General features: G+C 34.8%; 1 protein-coding gene across 6 annotated transcripts in view; it reads right to left on the bottom strand.

Moving 5' to 3' along the window:
- The window catches only part of CEP83 (centrosomal protein 83), a 109775-nt gene that overhangs the window by 28802 nt on the left and 62040 nt on the right, over positions 1-18933 (bottom strand). For all 6 annotated transcript variants that reach the window (XR_008552173.1, XR_008552171.1, XR_008552175.1 and 3 more), the window contains exons 11-14: positions 9915-9990; positions 7861-8018; positions 5601-5730; positions 15-118 (exon numbers count right to left, since the gene is read on the bottom strand). Coding sequence is in view for 1 of the 6 variants with exons in the window: in XM_037513864.2 (XP_037369761.1) it covers positions 15-118; positions 5601-5730; positions 7861-8018; positions 9915-9990 (468 nt within the window). In the remaining 5 variants the exon portion in view is untranslated. The remainder of the gene's footprint in view (positions 1-14; positions 119-5600; positions 5731-7860; positions 8019-9914; positions 9991-18933) is intronic.

Raw genomic sequence — 18933 nt, 5'->3', positions numbered from 1 at the left:
TATAAGCACATTACCTCTTTAACACCTGATTTTCTGTTTCCAATTCTTCTCTCTTTGCCTCTAAGACTTCTACTTTTTCCTGCAGTCTCTTCAATTTGTTTTCATGGAGAGATTTTCTCTAGAAAAGAGAATTGAGATATGCAAATATGTTAATCTATTTGAACAAAACTATATAATGAATATATTACTTAAAACTTTTAGAGATGAGTATTTTCAGTGAAAACTAGGAGTGAAGATTAATAGATGATTCTTTTTTTAAGATTTATATATTTATATAAGAACCAAATACAGGCCAGATGTGCAGGAGGGTGAAAGCATTCTCCAGAGACAGAGTTGGGGGCGGAACAGGCAGACTGACTGAAATACACTGCTGAGGGGAACAGTGGGCAAGACAGGAGAGGTCTGCCGTGCCATGTGGGTTGCTCCTCAGCCGGCGGGGATCGAACTGGTACTGCAGAGGCTGTGGACAGCTTCACAGCGTGGCGCTCAACCGCTTGCACCACCAGGGAGGCCCCAACAGATATGATTCTTATTGAAAGTTGAAAAGATAAATCATAGACCTAGCTCATTCTTAATGTGACAAATTCTAACTCAGAAAAATTGGTATCAATAACTAAATTGCTGCAAATAAAAAATCCAAAAAGGGAAAAGGTCAAATTTTATTTTTTTCACCTTTTTTTATATCAGACTTGAAATATTTATTACAAAAATTAATAATCATATTTAGTCTACATCATTTCAATGTGGACATTACTGATTAGTAATCTATATCCAAGATCTTCCCATAATTCTTTTCTTAGTGGTTTTTATTATTTTTATTTTTTTTAATGTACTTTTTACAATGATGTAATGTAATGAAGAGGTCAAATTTTACCAATGAATTTGCTGTCACCTGTTAAGGAATCATGAACTCTTCATTTTCCCAGAAAATCATCAGAAAGCTAAGGAAGCTTACGGATGCATCTCAATTTAAAAGTACACCTTTCTAAATTTTAAAATGAAAACAATCTAAACCTTACAACATATTTACAACATAAAGGGGAAATTTTCTCATATGGAAAAATAATGCAAAGGAAATTTATGAAAAATTAATTTCAGTATTATAAACAGGTTTTTTTGTTTGTTTTTTAAACAACATACCCATAATATTGGAGCTTATTTAGTAGCTACAGGTCTTTTAACTCTCTATTTTCTAGCTCTTTTATTACAGCAGAGCAGCTCAGAGAAAAATGCACAGAATGTAAATACACAAAAAAGGGTAGAAACCACAAAGCCAGTAAGTGCTGGTGTTATTTACATGATATGTCAAGTGCAGTGCCAAAAGAGAGATGCCCCAATCTTTCTTCTCAACTTCCCCTGCTCTAGCTTAATCCTCTGAGAACTTAATCAATTTATTACTTCCAAAGCTATAGTTTAGTTTTGACAATTTTTGAACTTGTTATGAATTAGGGTCAAAGTCTGCAATTTTTTTTTAACAAATGGCTTTTATCTTTCACTCAACATTGTAAAATTTATTCCTGTTATTGCCTACAGGTACAGCTAATTTCCACACATTATGCTTAAGACTATTATATAACTTATTATATATCCTTAATGTACTGTTAAGGGTCATTTGGGTTCTTTCCAGTTGGGAAATAACACTTCTATGGGCATTCTTGCTCGTGTTTCCCATCGTGTAGCCACTCGAAACACTCCCAAAGGCTGCCTCATGCTCCTCTCCTCTGCTCTTGCAAAGGAACGACTCTATTTTTCTTAGTCACCCAAGTATATTTATATATTGACAGATACTTTAGGACACTGTCTTTTCATCCACCCATGGACATCAAAGAAAATCATACAGCATATACTCTTCTGTATATGGATTTGTTCAACATCTTACCTATAGGACTATGCCATGTTACTACATGTCACAGTTGTTTTACATTGTTACTTTGTCATCTGTGTTACAAATGTCATATTTTACCTATTTTCCTACTTTAAAAAAAATTTATACATTTATCTTTTTTGAAATTTGTTTTTGCACCAAAGAACTAAGGTTTAAGCCGCAAGTGCAAGGTGTGAGAGGATTCACCAGAAACAGAATGGGAAGCAGGGCAGGTGGATCTACTGAAATACACTGCTGAGGGGAGCAGCGGGCAAAATAGGAGAGGTCTGCCCTGCAATGTGGGTTAACTCCCTGGCCAGGGACTGAACTCAGGCCATAGTGGGTATAGTGCTGAGATTTAACCCCTAGGCCACCAGGGAGGCATTCATTTTCCTACTGATGTAAATCTAAGTTGTTTCCATTTTGAAGTTACTACAAATAAAAACACTGTAGCACAAGGAGTCACAGAGAAATTAAAAAATCAAAACACTGATGCAGGAATCAAAGCTGGGAAATCCCCCCTTCATCACCTTCTAGCCAAATTCAAGAATCATGTTCAATGACCATTTATCTTTGGTATTTTTCTTCTCCTTTGGCATCTACAGCCCCACACTGTAACTTTACCTCCATGACCATTCCTCCATTAAATCTGACTCCTCTTCCCAAGTCAACTTAATTCTTAGTCCTTTTATTCTTGTCATATCTAAAATCTTGTGTCTAATTATACATGTCTAAGTTGTAAGACTAATCCACACAGTATCTTCACTAATAGTCTAGGATACATCTATATGGACCCACTGCCATAACCTGCTATCTGACATGTTAAGTTTAAGTCGAATGTTCTCTTCCTACTACTCAACTGACCCTGCTCCATACTCATTATAACAACTCCACTTACATCCTTTCACAGTTAAATTACTTCCCATTTTAAATCTTTTTATTTATCACCATATTCTGTATTTTTTACCCCTTCAGAGTATTTCTGGGAGCTACCCTTCACTTTTATTTCTATACCCCAAGCCCAAATTCCATACTTCCTACCTCATTTTAGTCTAATAGCTCCTTACTGGTCTCCCTCTTTCTAGGCTTTCTTTCATCTGGCATAGTACTTAAAGTTTAGTGTCCCATGTATCACCTGCTAGTGTGTCTAAGTATTCTTTTGCATGTTAATATCCTTTCTCCAACTGGGTAAGTCACCAAAGGCAGGAACTGATCATGGTCCCTATTTTCCCCTCATTCTATAACAGAATGCTAGATCATACAACACATTCAAGATATCTTACAACTACAAGACTACAGTTTATTTCTGTCTCGAAAACATTCATAAGAACATCTAGTGAAGAATTACTGCAGAAAGATATACCTTACAATAAAAATAACAAGTCGTCATTTTAAGGACTCCAAAGGAAAAGCACAACTCACTGTGCTCACAACAAGAGATCACTCTTCATACTCTCACTTGAACAGTGTGGAGGTAAGTATGCATAGAACTCGTCAATCACAATTCAACTCAAAATACTTTGCCAAATTCTTCCTAATAAATCAGCACAGCAAAATATCATTACACAAAGACTCTATCTAAAAACACTTACCAGAAATGACGTAAGATTTTTGCTTAGGAGCTTACAACTGTAAATGAACATTCAGATGGCAGTGAGCCATTTAATCTAGCCGAGGAGGAGGAAGGGGAAATACAGCTGCTACTCCCCAGTTTTAAGAACCTCTCACAGGAAAGAAACTCTAAAGGATTATGATTTCTGCCCTAGAGTTCATATTTTGTGACTAGTTTTAAGGTTTACCTGTTTGAGAAAGTTGTAATTTTAGTCATTTAAAAAACCTAAAAATCTGTTGCAGCCGTATGAATTATATTTATGTAATCTTATAACCAAATTTTCACATAGAAGCATCATCTTTAACTAGACTGGGAAAATGGTCTGAGTTAAAGAAATTAATTTTGTAATGATTATTCTATCAAAGGAAATTAAGACTCATATGGATGTTGTGTGGATCATGGTGATACTAAAAAGAAAGTGGTAGTACTTGGAATCAAAGAAAATAGGAAATAAAAAATTAAAAGTAACAATGCAGAAATATTAAAGTAACAGGTAAATTAAAATATTACCTCCTGTCCTCTTTTGTTCCTGTGATTACTTGATAATCTCTCTCACCACTGGATGTCACTTTTGCTCCAAAACAGTCATCCCAAACTAACCCCAGCGATTAGAACCTGATGTGTTAGATACTTATCTCTAAAACTTTAAATGAAAGTTTCTCTGAGATAAAATCAGCTCCTATAAATTTTAGTGATTTCTAGCTAATGTCTGGCTGCAAATGCTTCTAGGTTTCAAATAGTTCCAGGAAGCGTAAGTATGAGTTCTGAGATCATCATCCCAAGCCATAAAAAAATTCACTGAAATCCCATCAATACCCCATACAATGCCTGTTACTTATATGGACAGAAAAAAAGAGAAATAATGTACACAGTACAACAATACAAGTATTTATAGTTGAGTAGTGGGATTTCCATAAACAAAATGCAGTTTTTAAATCTCAGTGTCATACTACTTTTTGCATTATGGGAAGAAAAAAACTATATTCAGAAACCTTTTAAGTGACAAAGTAATGATTTTCAGACTACTCGTGTTGTCGTATGCAAACTATCAGTACACATTTGGCAATTAAACTTACTAACATAAGTAGGTGACTAGGAACTGTGTCCTTGGTTTCCAAATTCAGAATATGTAGATGATATACAATTCCCATCTCTTATGCAAACACGAAGAGCTAATCTTTCCAGTAACATACAGATAAGGTATTAGTGTACCTATGTCCAGAAGTACCTTCCTTTCTGCTCATACCTTTTCACCTCTCCACAACCAATACCACCACTAAAGGAACATATCAAATACACACATCAAATCATTTGTGGAATTTTTTTTTATATTACCTGACTGCCTATCCCTACCAACATAACAATCTTGTTGAAAATAACTGCTGAATCACTGCCACAGTGAGTCATGATTACTGAGGAAGCCATGCTACATTTCTTGGGTTTGCTGAAGTAGTAAAAAAGTTGTAAACCACTGACTGAGATGAATCCTCTGACATTATTTCCGTAAACCTTAAAAGATTTCTGAATATTGCTTTTTTTCTTCCTATAATGCTAACAGTAGTAGGACATTGAGATTAAATAATGTAGCCCTAGACTATTTCCAGGAAAACAAAAAGTTTTTAGGTTCTGGAGAAAACAAGCCACAAGGGTGAAACTTAGAAAGGATCAAGGATGTGGGAACTATCACGGTTATTTCAGAAGTCAGGATTCTGAGTTCCTTCTGCTAGCGCAAAAAGATACTTGCTCCAATATTCCTGAGCAGGCAACAATATTTTAACCACAAAACAATGATACAAGTATTAATTAGGCATAGTTGGAATGGTCCAAACACCCTATATTAAACGCAGAATGAGTGAAGTAAAACTTGTAGGGGTTCACTGGGAAAAACACTGGAAAAATGTATGCTAGCTCTGAAAAACCAACTTGTATACAAAATTTAGGAATAAACCTGTTGAGCAGTTTGGATTCTCCCAATTTATCTCTGCAATGTTGACGCAGAATATCATGTTTAAATATCAAATTAAATGTACCATTAAAATCTCAGCGTTAATTATACATTTTATTCTCCTAAAATAGTTAATTATGTTTTACTCTATGAAAATCACTTTAATAAGAACCACTTGCCTTTTTCTGGGCAATTGCAGCTCGCTGCAATTTCTCTTTAGCTTGATTATACTTTTCTTCTCTGTCTGTGATACGTTCATGTAGCTTATGTTTTTCTTCCAACCACTGTATCTGTTTCTCTTCCAGTGTCCTGTCAGGAGAGGATGTACACAAAACACAAAAGTTAAGGGGATTAAATAGATATTATCACCAACATAGGCAAACTCACTAGTGCCTCGCTACATCCTAAACTATCCAACTGCAGGCATTCTTCTAGCATAGCCACATATTTGCTAATCTACCTCTATTGAGTACTTTTCGTGGGTCTGGAACCACGCTTAGAACAACATGTATACTACATCATTTACTCTTCACAATAATTGCTTCTACTAGGTATTTCTATCACCTTCATTTTATATAGATGAGGAAACTAAGGCTTAGAGCGTTAATTAACTCAACTAAAGACTTATTCAATAGTACACTTAGTTAGGGGCAGGACAAACACTTTATAAACAGCTCTGAACAATGATACCTACCAAGTTATAAAAATTTGGCCTAATAAAGTTAGTTAAAACGTCAATTCAGGTATTAAGTTTAAGGGTATATATTTTCTGGCTAGAGTAAAATTCATATTAATGTACTTTAAGGCAAAATCATAACTTACAACTATAAAGCTCTTCTGCATGTTTTATGTGATTTTCAGTATTGTTACCACAGGTATTATGAGAATGACAAGCCCCAAGAAGTCAGACTAATTCTTAAATTTTACGAGTTTAAATTTAAATGTCTTAGCTAGGACCAAAATAACATTTTATTGACCCCTGGGTTCAGCTAACTTTCTGCCATATAGTCTTATGAATAATGTACAGAAACCAATGATTGATTACTTAAATTTGCTAGCTACACTGTCACTATAATTCTTAAGTATATTTCAATAAAACACTTAAGGATTTTAAAATACAAATTTCTATTTTTTACAAAATTTAAGCAAAATAATTTGAACCATGTGGGATGTCACAACATGTTTGGACAAATATCTTATTTACTTCCTTTTCTTGAAATTCAAACATATATGAAACAATAAACAAGCCTTACAATATGAAATAACAGAAACTGAAGGTAAGACAGCCTACAAAAGAACCAATATGACAACACTTTATAGATCCAAATAAAAAACATACTAACATGTTACAAAGATAAAGCAAGTACACTATAGTTTTCTACCTTATCTAACTAACCTTTCCTAAAGAAATATAAAATCATGAACATCACCAAAATCATTTTCCCACAAGTTTTCTATATTATCTATCATGGAGAATTTTAAGATCAAAAAATGTAAACAAACTGTTCAAAGGAAAACCCAGTGAGCCTTATTGGGCCTTAATTAGTATGTTAAGGGGTGTAGAATTTAATCTATAGCACACACTGTATGTGATGCTACCAGAGGGTTTAAATCAGGGTGATAACAAATTTTAGAAATAGATCTGAATAAGGCTGAGAGCAGGAAGATCTAATGAGGGTTACTGCAACAATCTAGGACAGTCATGATCTGAACCAGGACTAGTAATTCATATTAAAGTGCTCAAGGGTGTGTGTGTGTGTGTGTGTGTGTGTGTGTATGTCAATGTACTGAAAAGGGACTGGAAGAATGATTTCCAAACTACTGATGGTATTCACCTATGAGAAAGAAAGCAAGATGAAAAGATTAATGAAGAGGAACATTCACATTCTACTCTATTTATTTCCGTATTCTTGAATACTGTACAATGTACATTTGCTTGTGCATTACCCAAATAATTTTAAGTCATTGTAAAATGATAGTTAAGAGATTGAAAATTTGGTACTGGACAAAAGGACAAAACAAAACAAAACAAAACAAAAAATAATAATAAAAAATAAAAAATACCCAAACCAGGAGATAGTTCTAACTCTGGGAAGTAATTTTTGCACATCAAAAAATTTTTCTGTCCCCCAACATTCAGAAAAATAACATGGAAATGTGTTCATTTACCAAGTGAATAAAGAATCCTTAAGGGTTTTCAGAATACTGTGATCAGGCAGGATTTTAAAAGGCGTTTCCCCCTAATGTCTTTTTCGAAAGGACACTACCTAAAATACCTATTGTACGCTGTCAACAGGTATGTGTAACCAGTGCCCCAAAGCATTCCCAAAACACATCCAACAATGGAATCATCATTATCAGAAATAAATTTGTGTGTGTGCTATTTATAAAATAGCAAAAAGAAGAAAAAGTCGGTGCATAAAAAGAGCAAACTCTTACTTTTCAACTTCTAGTTGTGCTTTTTCAGCTTGGCTTCTTAAATTTCGGCATTCCTGTTTTAACCTCTCCATCATTTCCTTCAGCATTTGATTTGAATTCAGCAATTCATTCTCTGACTGTCCCAGAGAGGTCACCTGGATCTGTAAACTGCTGATTTGCTTAAAAGAAGAGATACATAAGGCCACTAAATATACACAGTCTTACAGTGAGAGATAGGCAGAAAATACTAAGCATCTTCACTCACAGATACCCACCAAGTGGTTAACTGAAGTGCCCCTGAATGAAATAGAAAATGGCAGCAGCAAGGATCATTTATTAATATAACCTGAGATTATTAAGAACCGCATTCCTCAATCTTCTACTCAGTCCTCTCTCTTCTTCCCAAAATGAGCAGGCCAGAAGGGGCATTGGAAATGCAGGAAAGGGTTGTTAGGAGGGCAATAGAAAGATAAGAAAGGAGGATCCAACTACTGGGAGTATTGTATAAGACTTCTTCTAGCCTACTAGAAAATGATAAATTTTCAAAGCAGGCTAGCTGGGGAAGTGGATAAGGAAATTCGTTCTCCTTTCTCATATATCCGGTGATCAGCGACCTTCCCAGGAGTTCTGCTCTCTGAATAGCCAGGAATCACAAATAGGCTCACTCTCACAATGTTTTAAAAAGTTATCTCAGCATTCTACATATACAGTGTTAGGCAGAAGTAAGATGCTCTGAGAAACCTAATGAATAGTAGGGATTCTTTGGCCTCTGGAGTCATTTATCAAACCATGAAAAGTCACTCAGGGTCTTTCTCCAACCCTATTTACCTTTATTTGGGAGTAACTTTTTCTCCAGATAACTAGTTATTTATTTACAGATTAACAGGGTAGGAAGATTCCTACTGCTTTTAAATTAGAGTCTAATAATCTTCATTTGGGACGATACCTACACTTCCTCCACAATTCATTTCACCATTTAATGAACAAGTCCTCATTTTTTCTTTCGCTTTCTTTTACCTTTTTTAGCCATCCGCTGAGAGAAATTTGGAAGCAAAGACAGTCAAAAGACTCAGGGGTACTCCAGAGTCAAGAGAAACCAAATTTCTTAAAGCAATAAATTATAAAAATGGGAAATAATTCCATTGCTTCCTGATGGTAGTAGTAAAGTCAAATAAGTCAGGACTGTGTATGTCCATAGAGCTATTGTCAACAGAATAAAGTAAAATGGACTTGTATTTTCATTTTAGAATGAATTTATCCATGAAGAATTTATTCTTCATTTTTAACTGGAGTTATAAATATTATATCTGTTATTATAACTGATTGAGTAAGCAGCCATCAAAGAACTTAATAGTTCTCCATAGCTAAAGGATGACAGAAAGCTCCATGCCAGAGATAACGGATAACTTCTCTCAGACTGTCACTCATTATGCCTTTCCAGTTAAGACTTAGAAAGCATGACTGTACATGCAAGGAAATACTAGCTAGCATGTAAGCATAAATGCTTGAATCTCAATAAATAAATGCTAAAACCGGAATCTTCATACTTCATAATTCTAAGGGGGAAAAGCATTAAGAAAACAGAATTTAGGAAAATAACTTCCATGTTTTGCCTATAGAAATCTTTCCTGAATCCAAATAACTTCAATAAAATTTCCTTCCATAAACACCACTCTTAGATTTCACAGGGACATAATACCTCAAGGGATAAGAAATGTTAAATACAAGTCAATCACTACTGTAACTTAAAACCTGATGACATTTCTATTATTTTTTAAAATTCATCATATGAAAATATTGTCCTTTAACTATAATTTTTAAATTATTAATAATGGGCCACAGCAAATAAATACACACACACACCCTAAAGAAAAACAGCAACTAGCAAAAGAAGCTAGTTACTAAACTAGAACTTGTAAGTTAAAATATTTAATCTTTACATGTCATCCTCATTGATGTTAACAGTAGTATCAAATTTTCAGAATACTGATATATCAAATTCTGATTGAGATTCAAAACACAGATTTAAAGCAGCACTTGAAAAACTAAAAGGGAAATGATTATTATAATCATACCTGTTTCAGGTCAGAATTTTCATTTTTTTCTTTCTCTGCATTTTCAGTATTCACAATATGTTGTTGAAGCTTTAACCTAAAAGTCACAAGTCAACAAAAGATACTAAGAATCCACTGATCATATACTTCACTGAATTAGACAATCACTTTATGGAATACCTGTATTACCACCAGTCAGCTAAGCTGTGTTCACATATAACTAAAATGTAATATAAATTTCTGCTTTTACAATGTAAAAATCTACACACTAAGGCATGAAAAAGTTTAGAAATCAAGTCTGAGAGGGATGGGGGATGACAGATACTGCATGGAGATAAGAATCTGATGGGTAGGATTTTTATAAACTTAGGAAACAGCATGAGCAAATGGCCTTTGGTGGAAGAGTATATAATGTGTCACTAAAGCATCAGGAAATAGTGCAGTTTAAGAGAAGCTATCTTACAGCCATACATTATTGTATAATTAACAAAATGTTTTCAGATACACTGCTAAATTAATTTCACTCCACTAGGTTATGAGCTCCTAAATGTGTCCTTAATGTCTACCATGTCTATGGTTTAACAAGAATTTCATAAAGGTTGATCAATTTTAATTACAGAAAGAAATTCTCATAGTAATTATATGAAAGCAAGTAGTCATCTTCATCATTCCAATTTCACAGAGACTGAGGTTCAGTAAAGTTAGGCTCAGTCATATATTATTTGGCTGTCATCAAATAGTCAAATTAAGAAAGGATCCAGATCTTCTAACACCCAAGCAAGTACCCTCCCCCCTTTATTAAGCTGTAATTTTACTGATTTTAAATTCATGCTTTAAAAGTGAACTATCTAATATAGGACACCTTGTATTAGATACAAAGATACCTTGTATCTAGTGTACAGGACACCTTGTTGTACTCTTTAAGATAGATTATGAGCTTTCATCCCTGAATGAACACATACTCTTCCAAGGGAATGATAGAGCTAGAGCCTTAAGATGCAGAAGATCACAGGTCGTGACCAAATAACTATCCTCATGAGAAGATTTTTCACTTATTAGTTTGACATGTTGGGCCCTCAACCTCTTCCTTTCTATAAATTTTTCAAACATTAACCTCTAATATTGTAATTTAGTTTAGATGCAAAACAACATTTACAGTTTTCCATTTATTAGTATGTCTCAGTTACCCAAATTCAACAAGTATTTGTTGGTAAATTAAGTGAGCCAACCAAAAACCTGGATTAGAAGTATAAATGTGTAAAATGATTGGAGAATATTAGATGAATGAAACCATAAGGCCCAAGATTTTCTGAGATGTTCACATACAAATGCCAGCAACAGTGGATCTTAGGAACAAAGTAGTGTCTCTTTTGATTAGAAAGCTTTGAGTATTCATGATGTGTCACAACAAAGCAAAAGAAAGTAAGTCTCAGAAGTACAAAATACAAAGAAAGTAAATTAATTTTCACTGGCATCATAAAGGCGACATAAGAGAAATACAACAGAACCATAGGGCAAAATAAGAATCTGTAGTAGAGAAATTAAAGATATAGGTGAAGAAATAATTGCCAAAGTAATAAGACTCTACAGGAAACAAAGGGACATTTTTTCCTTTTAGGGGATTAAGAGCATTGTTCACTTTGGAAGGAAAGGGAAAAAGTTTGTCTTTATAAAACAAAGAGGAGAGAATGAAGATACAGAAATTTCCAAATAGTGAGAAGCTAAAAGAATTCATATCCAGTAGCCTCTGCTTAGTTACAAGTGAGAACACAGTTGTATAGTACACAAGCAATTTCCAAACTGAATGAGAGGCAAGGGAATTGGGCAAATAGACTGGATGGGGGCGGGGGGGGGGGCGGAGTACAAGAGTTCAATATCTTCAATAAGCATAGATGAAAAAAATTTGTAATTGAAGTGATAAATTATAAGAGAGATGGCTTAGTGTAGGACTGCTGAAGTGAAATAAAGAGAATGCCAGACTGGAGACAAAATAAACTATAAGGCTAAGCATTTGGATGGATCAACAACATGGATGCTATCGTCATTAAGAACAATGGCTAGGGATATAGAACAGAAAAAAGTTAAGCCAGAAGTCAAGATCCTCAATGACTACTGAGGAATATTCCAGAGATCAGTATTTGGCCGAGAAAAAGACAGAGCTAAGATAATGTATGGATAGCAAACGAAAAACTATTTTAAAGTTAGTCAAACAACAGTCTGGAAAAGAGTGGAGTCCACAAATACTGACTTCCCACCTTGGTCCCTAAGTTGCAAGAGAGGGAAAAGATGATTAATTTCCATGTAGAAGGGTTGCCAGTTTAATATGTCATATAGACAAAGTCAGGTTTTAGTGAGGGTTATTTAAAAAAAAAAAAAAATGTTGAGATTGCAAAAAATGTATTGTTAATAGAAGAGGGACCTCAGCCACTATAGCAAAAACTATTAAAAGAGTTTTAAGAGGGGGCCTCCCCGGTGGTGCAGCGGTTGAGCGCTGGGTTGCGAAGCTGCCCGCAGCCTCTGCATCGCCGGTTCGATCCCCGGCTGCTCCCAGGCCACAGGAGGAGGGTCCCACGTGGCGCGCAGACCTCTCCTGCCGCCCGCTGCTCCCCTCAGCAGTGTACTTCGGTCCTTCTGCCTGCTCTGCTCCCCGCTCTGACTCTGGTGAATTCTCTCACCTTCCCGCACTTCTGACTGTACCCAGTGCATGTATAACCAACCAACCAAGCAAAACAAAAAACAAAACAAAATAAAAATAAAAGCATGCCTCTATATAAAAAAAAAAAGCCTGATAAAGCCACCCAGGGCTTCAGGACTCTCAAAAAAAAAAGAGTTTTAAGAGGTTCGAGGTAGGCAGAAGTCATAAAATAAAGGATAAGTTAGAGAACAAAAAAACTATGAGATCAAGTATTTATTTTAAAATTATGGAAATAGAAATACTAGGTAGACTAGTATTTGTACCTAGGAGGACCTAGGTACAAGAGAATACAAGTAAAGTTCAAAAGGAAACATTTGAAATGTCAGTGAAATGATCATTCCAAGTTCTATGAGCACAGGGTAACCAATTATGATTATTGCCTAGGTTTTGTGTGTCAGGCATGTATCATTTCCATATTTGACAAATATTTAACAACTGCTTCCAAATGCTGAGTTGAGTCCTAAGTGTTGCAGATAGACCAGAAAATAACCAAGTATCACTAACCCTGTGGAATTTACAGTCCAATAAAAGTGAACAAATGGCCATCAGTTTCATTAAATTTCCAAATTAAAGAGATAAAAAAAAAAAAAAAAAAAAAAAAAAAAAAAAAACAACCTTGGGCCTCCGCTGGTGGCGCAGCAGTTGAGCGCTGGGTTGCGAAGCTGCCCATAGCCTCTGCAGTGCCGGTTCGATCCCCGGCTGCTGGTGAGGGTCCCACATGGGGCGCAGACCTCTCCTGCCGCCCACTGCTCCCCTCAGCAGTGTACTTCGTCATTCTGCCTGTTCTGTTCCCTGCTCTGGCTCTGGTAAATTCTCTCACCCTTCCGTGCTTCTGACTGTACCCAGTGCTTGTATAAATAAATACATGAATCTTAAAAAAAAAATTAGACTATTTAAAAAAAAAAAAACTTAAAAAAGTACATGATATACATCATCATCTTAGAAAACTCTAAGGAACCCATAAAGTAGCTAGGAGAAAATGGGACTTCACTAAGATCAAAGGATTCAAGGTCAATACATAAAAGTCAACTATTTGTATATGTTAGCAAAGAACAATTAGAAGAAAGATTTTTAAAAATCAATTTATAATCACATAAAAATGCTTAAGAATAAAATGTAACACAAGATGAGCATGACACATACAAAAAAAACTAGGCCTTCCTCGTGGCACAAGGTTAAAGTCTCAGCCCTATCAAACTATCACCAACCACTGCACCAGGAGTTCCGTCCCCAGCCAGAGACCTAGGCCACATGGCGCAGCAGACCTCTCCTGTCTCGTTGGCTGATCCCCTTCGTAGAGTATTTCAGTATATCCACATGTTCTGCTCCCCACTCTTGTTTCTGGTGAATCCTCCCACACTCTGCACCTCTGGCCTACACCCCAGTTCTTCTATGCACAAATAAAAAATAAATCTTAAAAAGAAAACTATAGAACTTTGATGAAAGAAATTAAAAATAACTTAAACGGAGAGATATGCTATACACAAAGATTGGACAGGCTACTGAAATGACACATCTCCTCAAATAGAGCTACAAATTCAATGTAATCCCAATCAAAATTCTAACAAGACCTTTTGCAAAAGAGGACCACCTGATTTTTAAATTTTATGTGGAAAGACAAAGGACCTAAGCAAGTGCCTGAAAGACACAGAAGCTTAAAGCATCTAAATAGAATCAACATCATTTTGACCAGGTAGAAGACTTTCACTACCTGAATCAAATAATATAAAGCTACAGCAGTCAAAACAGTGTAACAGCAGTGTCAAGACATACATATAGGTCATTGAAATGGAACACAGACCCCAAAAAAAAAAAAAAAAAAGCCACACAGATTTATATGGTTAATTGATCTTCAACAAATCTATCAAAATAATTCAAAAGGAGGAAAAGATAGTCTTCAACAAATGGTTCTGAAACAACTGCATACTTATAAGGAAATAAAAAAGAATGCCTATACCATCACTTCACAGCATACAAGAACATGAATTGAATCATAAAATCGAAATAAAGGATCCAAAACTTTAATCTTCTAGAAAACAACAAAAGTATTTTGTATTTTTGACATAGTATTCGGCAAACAACAAAAGCACAAACCAGAAAAGAAAAACTTACATAAAATTGATTTCCTCAAAATGGAAAACTTCCTTTCAGCAAACATATACACAAAAATAATCAAGAAAAGAAGTTAGACTATGAGAAAGTACTTGGAACATGTATTTAACAAAGGGCTTGTATGCTGACACATAAAGTTATTACAATTCAGTAAGAAAGTAACTTCTGTTTTAACAATGGGCAAAATATTTGAACAGATACTTCACAAGAGTGAAGTGGCCTATGAGCTCAGGTTAAAATGCTAAGCACACTAACCACCAGGGAAAATGAAATTAAGACCACAGTGACTTATTACTACACATCCATTAAAATCATTAAGTTAAAAATACTGACAAAAACAAGTGTCACTGAGGACATGAAAAAAGATGGTTCCTCTCATATGCTGCTACTGTAAATGAAATAATAGTACTACCACTTTGGAAAACAGTACTGCTATAAATTATAAAATTAAATTTACATTTATACACAACTCAACAATCTCATTTCTAGATATTTAAGCAAGAGAAATAAAAACATTAGGTACACACAAAAACTTATACATGAATATTTTTAGCAGCATTATTCATAATCCCAAACTAAAAACCCCAAATATTTGTACACCAAAGAATGGAGAAATAAATCATATTATATCCATATAATAGAATAATAATCAACAATTTAAAGAAATAAACATATATGTAACAACATGTATAAATCAGGGTGCCTAAGATTGGGATTCAGAGGGGGTTCAAAAATAGACATAATAACTGTTGTTATGGTGAATATACAACTGTATAAAATTATCAGAATTTATCAATGTATACATTACTTAAATGGTGTATTTTTATTTAATACATTAAACACAATAAAACTGAAAAAATTTATGGCAAAAACAGAAAGATGATAAAATTAATGGGGTAGAAAACAGAAAATGACTCAATAAATGAAAACCCTAGTTAAAAAATAACTATATATTTAAAAATGATTAAAATAGTAAATCTTTTTATGCATATTTTCCCACAATAAAAAAAGTAAGCACTAGCTATTTGATCAAGAAAGAGAAAGAAAAGACAAACAAGATAAGAAATGTCCAGTGAAACCACTAATTCAAAAAGATATATGCACCCCCTATGTTGACTGTAGTGTTATTTACAAGAGTCAAGATAAGGAAAAAATCTATGAATGCCCACTTATGAATGAATGGAGAAGATTCTCTCTCTCACACACACACACACCCACAATCAAATACTATTCAGCTATTTAAAAAAAGATATCTTGCCATTTGTGACTACATGGATAGATCTCATGCTATGTAAAATAAGTCAGACAGAAAGAAATATATCATACTATTTCACTCATATATGGAATATAATGAAACAGTTAAAAACATAAACCATTAGATACAAAGGACAGATTGATGGTTACTAAAAAGGAAGAGGTTTGGAGACTGAGTAAAAAATATATAGGGGAGAGGGCCTCCCTGGTGGCGCAGCGGTTGAGCACTGGGTTGCGAAGCTGCCCACGGCCTGTGAGGCGCCGGTTCGATCCCCGGCTGCTCCCCGGCCACCGGAGGAGGGTCCCACACGGCGTGCAGACCTCTCCTGCCGCCCGCTGCTCCCCTCAGCAGTGTACTTCGGTCCTTCTGCCTGCTCTGCTCCCCGCTCTGGCTCTGGTGAATTCTCTCACCCTCCCGCGCTTCTGACTGTACCCAGTGCATGTATAAACAAACAAACAAACAAATAAATACATGCCTCTTTAAAAAAAAATTTAAAGAAAATATATAGGGGAGGTGAATAGTATGGAGTGGATAAAAGCTCGTTTTGGTGGTGATCATGATGTAGTACGTATAGATGCTGAAGTATAAAACTGTACACATGAAACACACAAATGTCATAAGCCAATGTTATATCAATAAAATTAAGCTTTCAAACAGAAGACATTTAAAAATAAAAACTGCAGATCTCTATGCAAATAAATTTGAAAACACAGATTTTTCAAAACTGCTCTCAATAGACAGAGAGCTTACAGAGGCACATTTCTGTAAAAGAAACAGATATTACCAGGAAACTATTTCAGACTAGGCGCAAGCCTAGATGATTTCGAAGCCTTCAGACAGTGCCACCGTACTGTCTTGGTCCCAGACCACTAAATCAAGGAAAATGTTATTATTTTTTTGTTATTAGCAAGAATAACAACAATGCCTGAACCTAAGATTTTACAAAAACAGAAAATATGGACCAAATATAACATAAAACATTAATAAATAGAAGATACCATTATCTTAAACCAAAAGAGACACTAAAATCAAGAGAGGTTTATTCTAGAAATTCAAGTTGGTTCAATGTCGGGAAATCCACTGATAATAGTATTAAAGGGGAGAAAACCATAACTATCTTCAGAGATACTGAAAAACCTTTGGGCAATTTTCAAAATCATGTCTGATAAAAACAGTCAAGAAAGTAAAAACGGATGGATACTTTCTTCAATGATAGGAAATACAGACACCTTAGTCCTATAGCTAACATCTTCATTACTGGAAAAATAGTATAGACATTTCTACCATGATTGAGCACAAGGAAGGATGCTCACTACCTCTGAAACTACTCAATACTATATTGATGGCATCTGTCAGTGTAATTAGCTAAATCAGAAGTGTAAGAATTGGTGAAGTAGAGCTGTATTTGTAGATGACAAGACAGTATGTAAACTTGAGAAATCGTAGCTAATAAACAGTAAAACTAACTCAAAGAGTAAAATTATCAAGTTAGCACAATACAGAATTAACATATAAACATTGATAGTCTTCACAGACAAACAATAACCAGTCAAAACGATGGGTGGGGGAGGCGGGACACTCCCTGGTGGCCTATGGGTTAAGTCTCATCCCTATCACCACTATGGCCTGAGTTCAATTCCTGACCAGAGAGCTGACCCACATATAACACAGCAGACCTCTCCTGTCTCACCCGCTGCTCCCCTTAGAAGTGTATTTCGTAAATCTGCCTGTTCTGCCCCCAACTCTGTCTCTGGAGAATGCTCTCACCTCCCCACACTCAAAATATAGTTTAAAAGAAAGCAGCAAAACTGGGGGGGGGAGGAAGACCAAACACACATTTACAAGGCAACAAAGAAGATATAAAGTACTTGTTCAGGAATAAACAAAAAAGGTGTCAAATTAAAAATTTTAGAAACTCCTGAAAGACATCAGCAAGAATTTAAATAAAACAGAAGTAAATCTCTCTTCTTGGTCAGAACTAAACATCTTAAAGATGACAGTTCTCTCCAAGTTAGTAAAAACATTTAATAAAATCCCAATAAATATATCAACAAAGCATTTTTGGAGCTAGACACTGATAATCAATAGTTCATACAGAAAAATATGAAAGAAAAAAACACTGTAAGAGAGAAACTACAACGACAGAATAATCCAATCACAATGTTTTAACACATTCAAACATACTATAAAGCCTTTATAATTAAGCTAATATGGTAGCGCAAATGAACAGTGAAAGAATGGAAAATCCAAAAAGTAATAACCAAGTAAATGGAAAGTTTAAATATGACTAAGGTGTCTTCAAGAGTCACTGGAACAAAGAAAGCTTACTGAAAGTGAGAGACAACTGATTAGCTAGTTAGAAACAAGTAAAATTAAAACCCGTACCTCATAGCAAAAGAATGCCCTCCAAATAAATCAGATCCAAATAAATGCCAAAAAAAAAACCCTGAAACCATACAAGAAAAAGTGAATTTCTCTTTAATATCAGTGTAGAAGGCTATGATTCAAAATAGAGGCAATAAAAAATTATTAAATCTGATTACATAATAAAAGAAATGTTAGCAAAAAATAACAAGTCAGACAACTGGCAAATTAGGAGAATATATTTACAATATACAACAAAGGTAAAGCTCTAACATTCCTACTATATAAAGAGTTCTTAGAAAGCAAAGGGGAACAAAAAAACAAATCAATAGAAAAGAGGGAAACACACAATTTACAAAAAAGGTAAAATATAGTCCCGAAACATAAGTTACTCAATCTCATTCACAATGACGAAAGCAAATTAAACTCCACTGAGATGTGAAGTGGTACAATTCACCAGGATAGAAATTGACAGTATCTAACAAAACTGTATTTACATTTAACTTTTGACCTATTTATTCACTTTAGGAAGTTACCCTTAAAACAACTCCAACAATATGTTAATACAAACATGTACAAGATTAAGAGTACTGACTTCAGCACTGTCTTTAATG

Source organism: Talpa occidentalis, unplaced genomic scaffold, assembly GCF_014898055.3.
Source record: "Talpa occidentalis isolate TD23 unplaced genomic scaffold, MPIMG_talOcc4v2.1 talOcc4.16, whole genome shotgun sequence".
NCBI classification, from domain to species: domain Eukaryota; kingdom Metazoa; phylum Chordata; class Mammalia; order Eulipotyphla; family Talpidae; genus Talpa; species Talpa occidentalis.
Note: the sequence above shows the minus strand (reverse complement) of the source record. Positions and strands in the feature narration are given on the sequence as shown.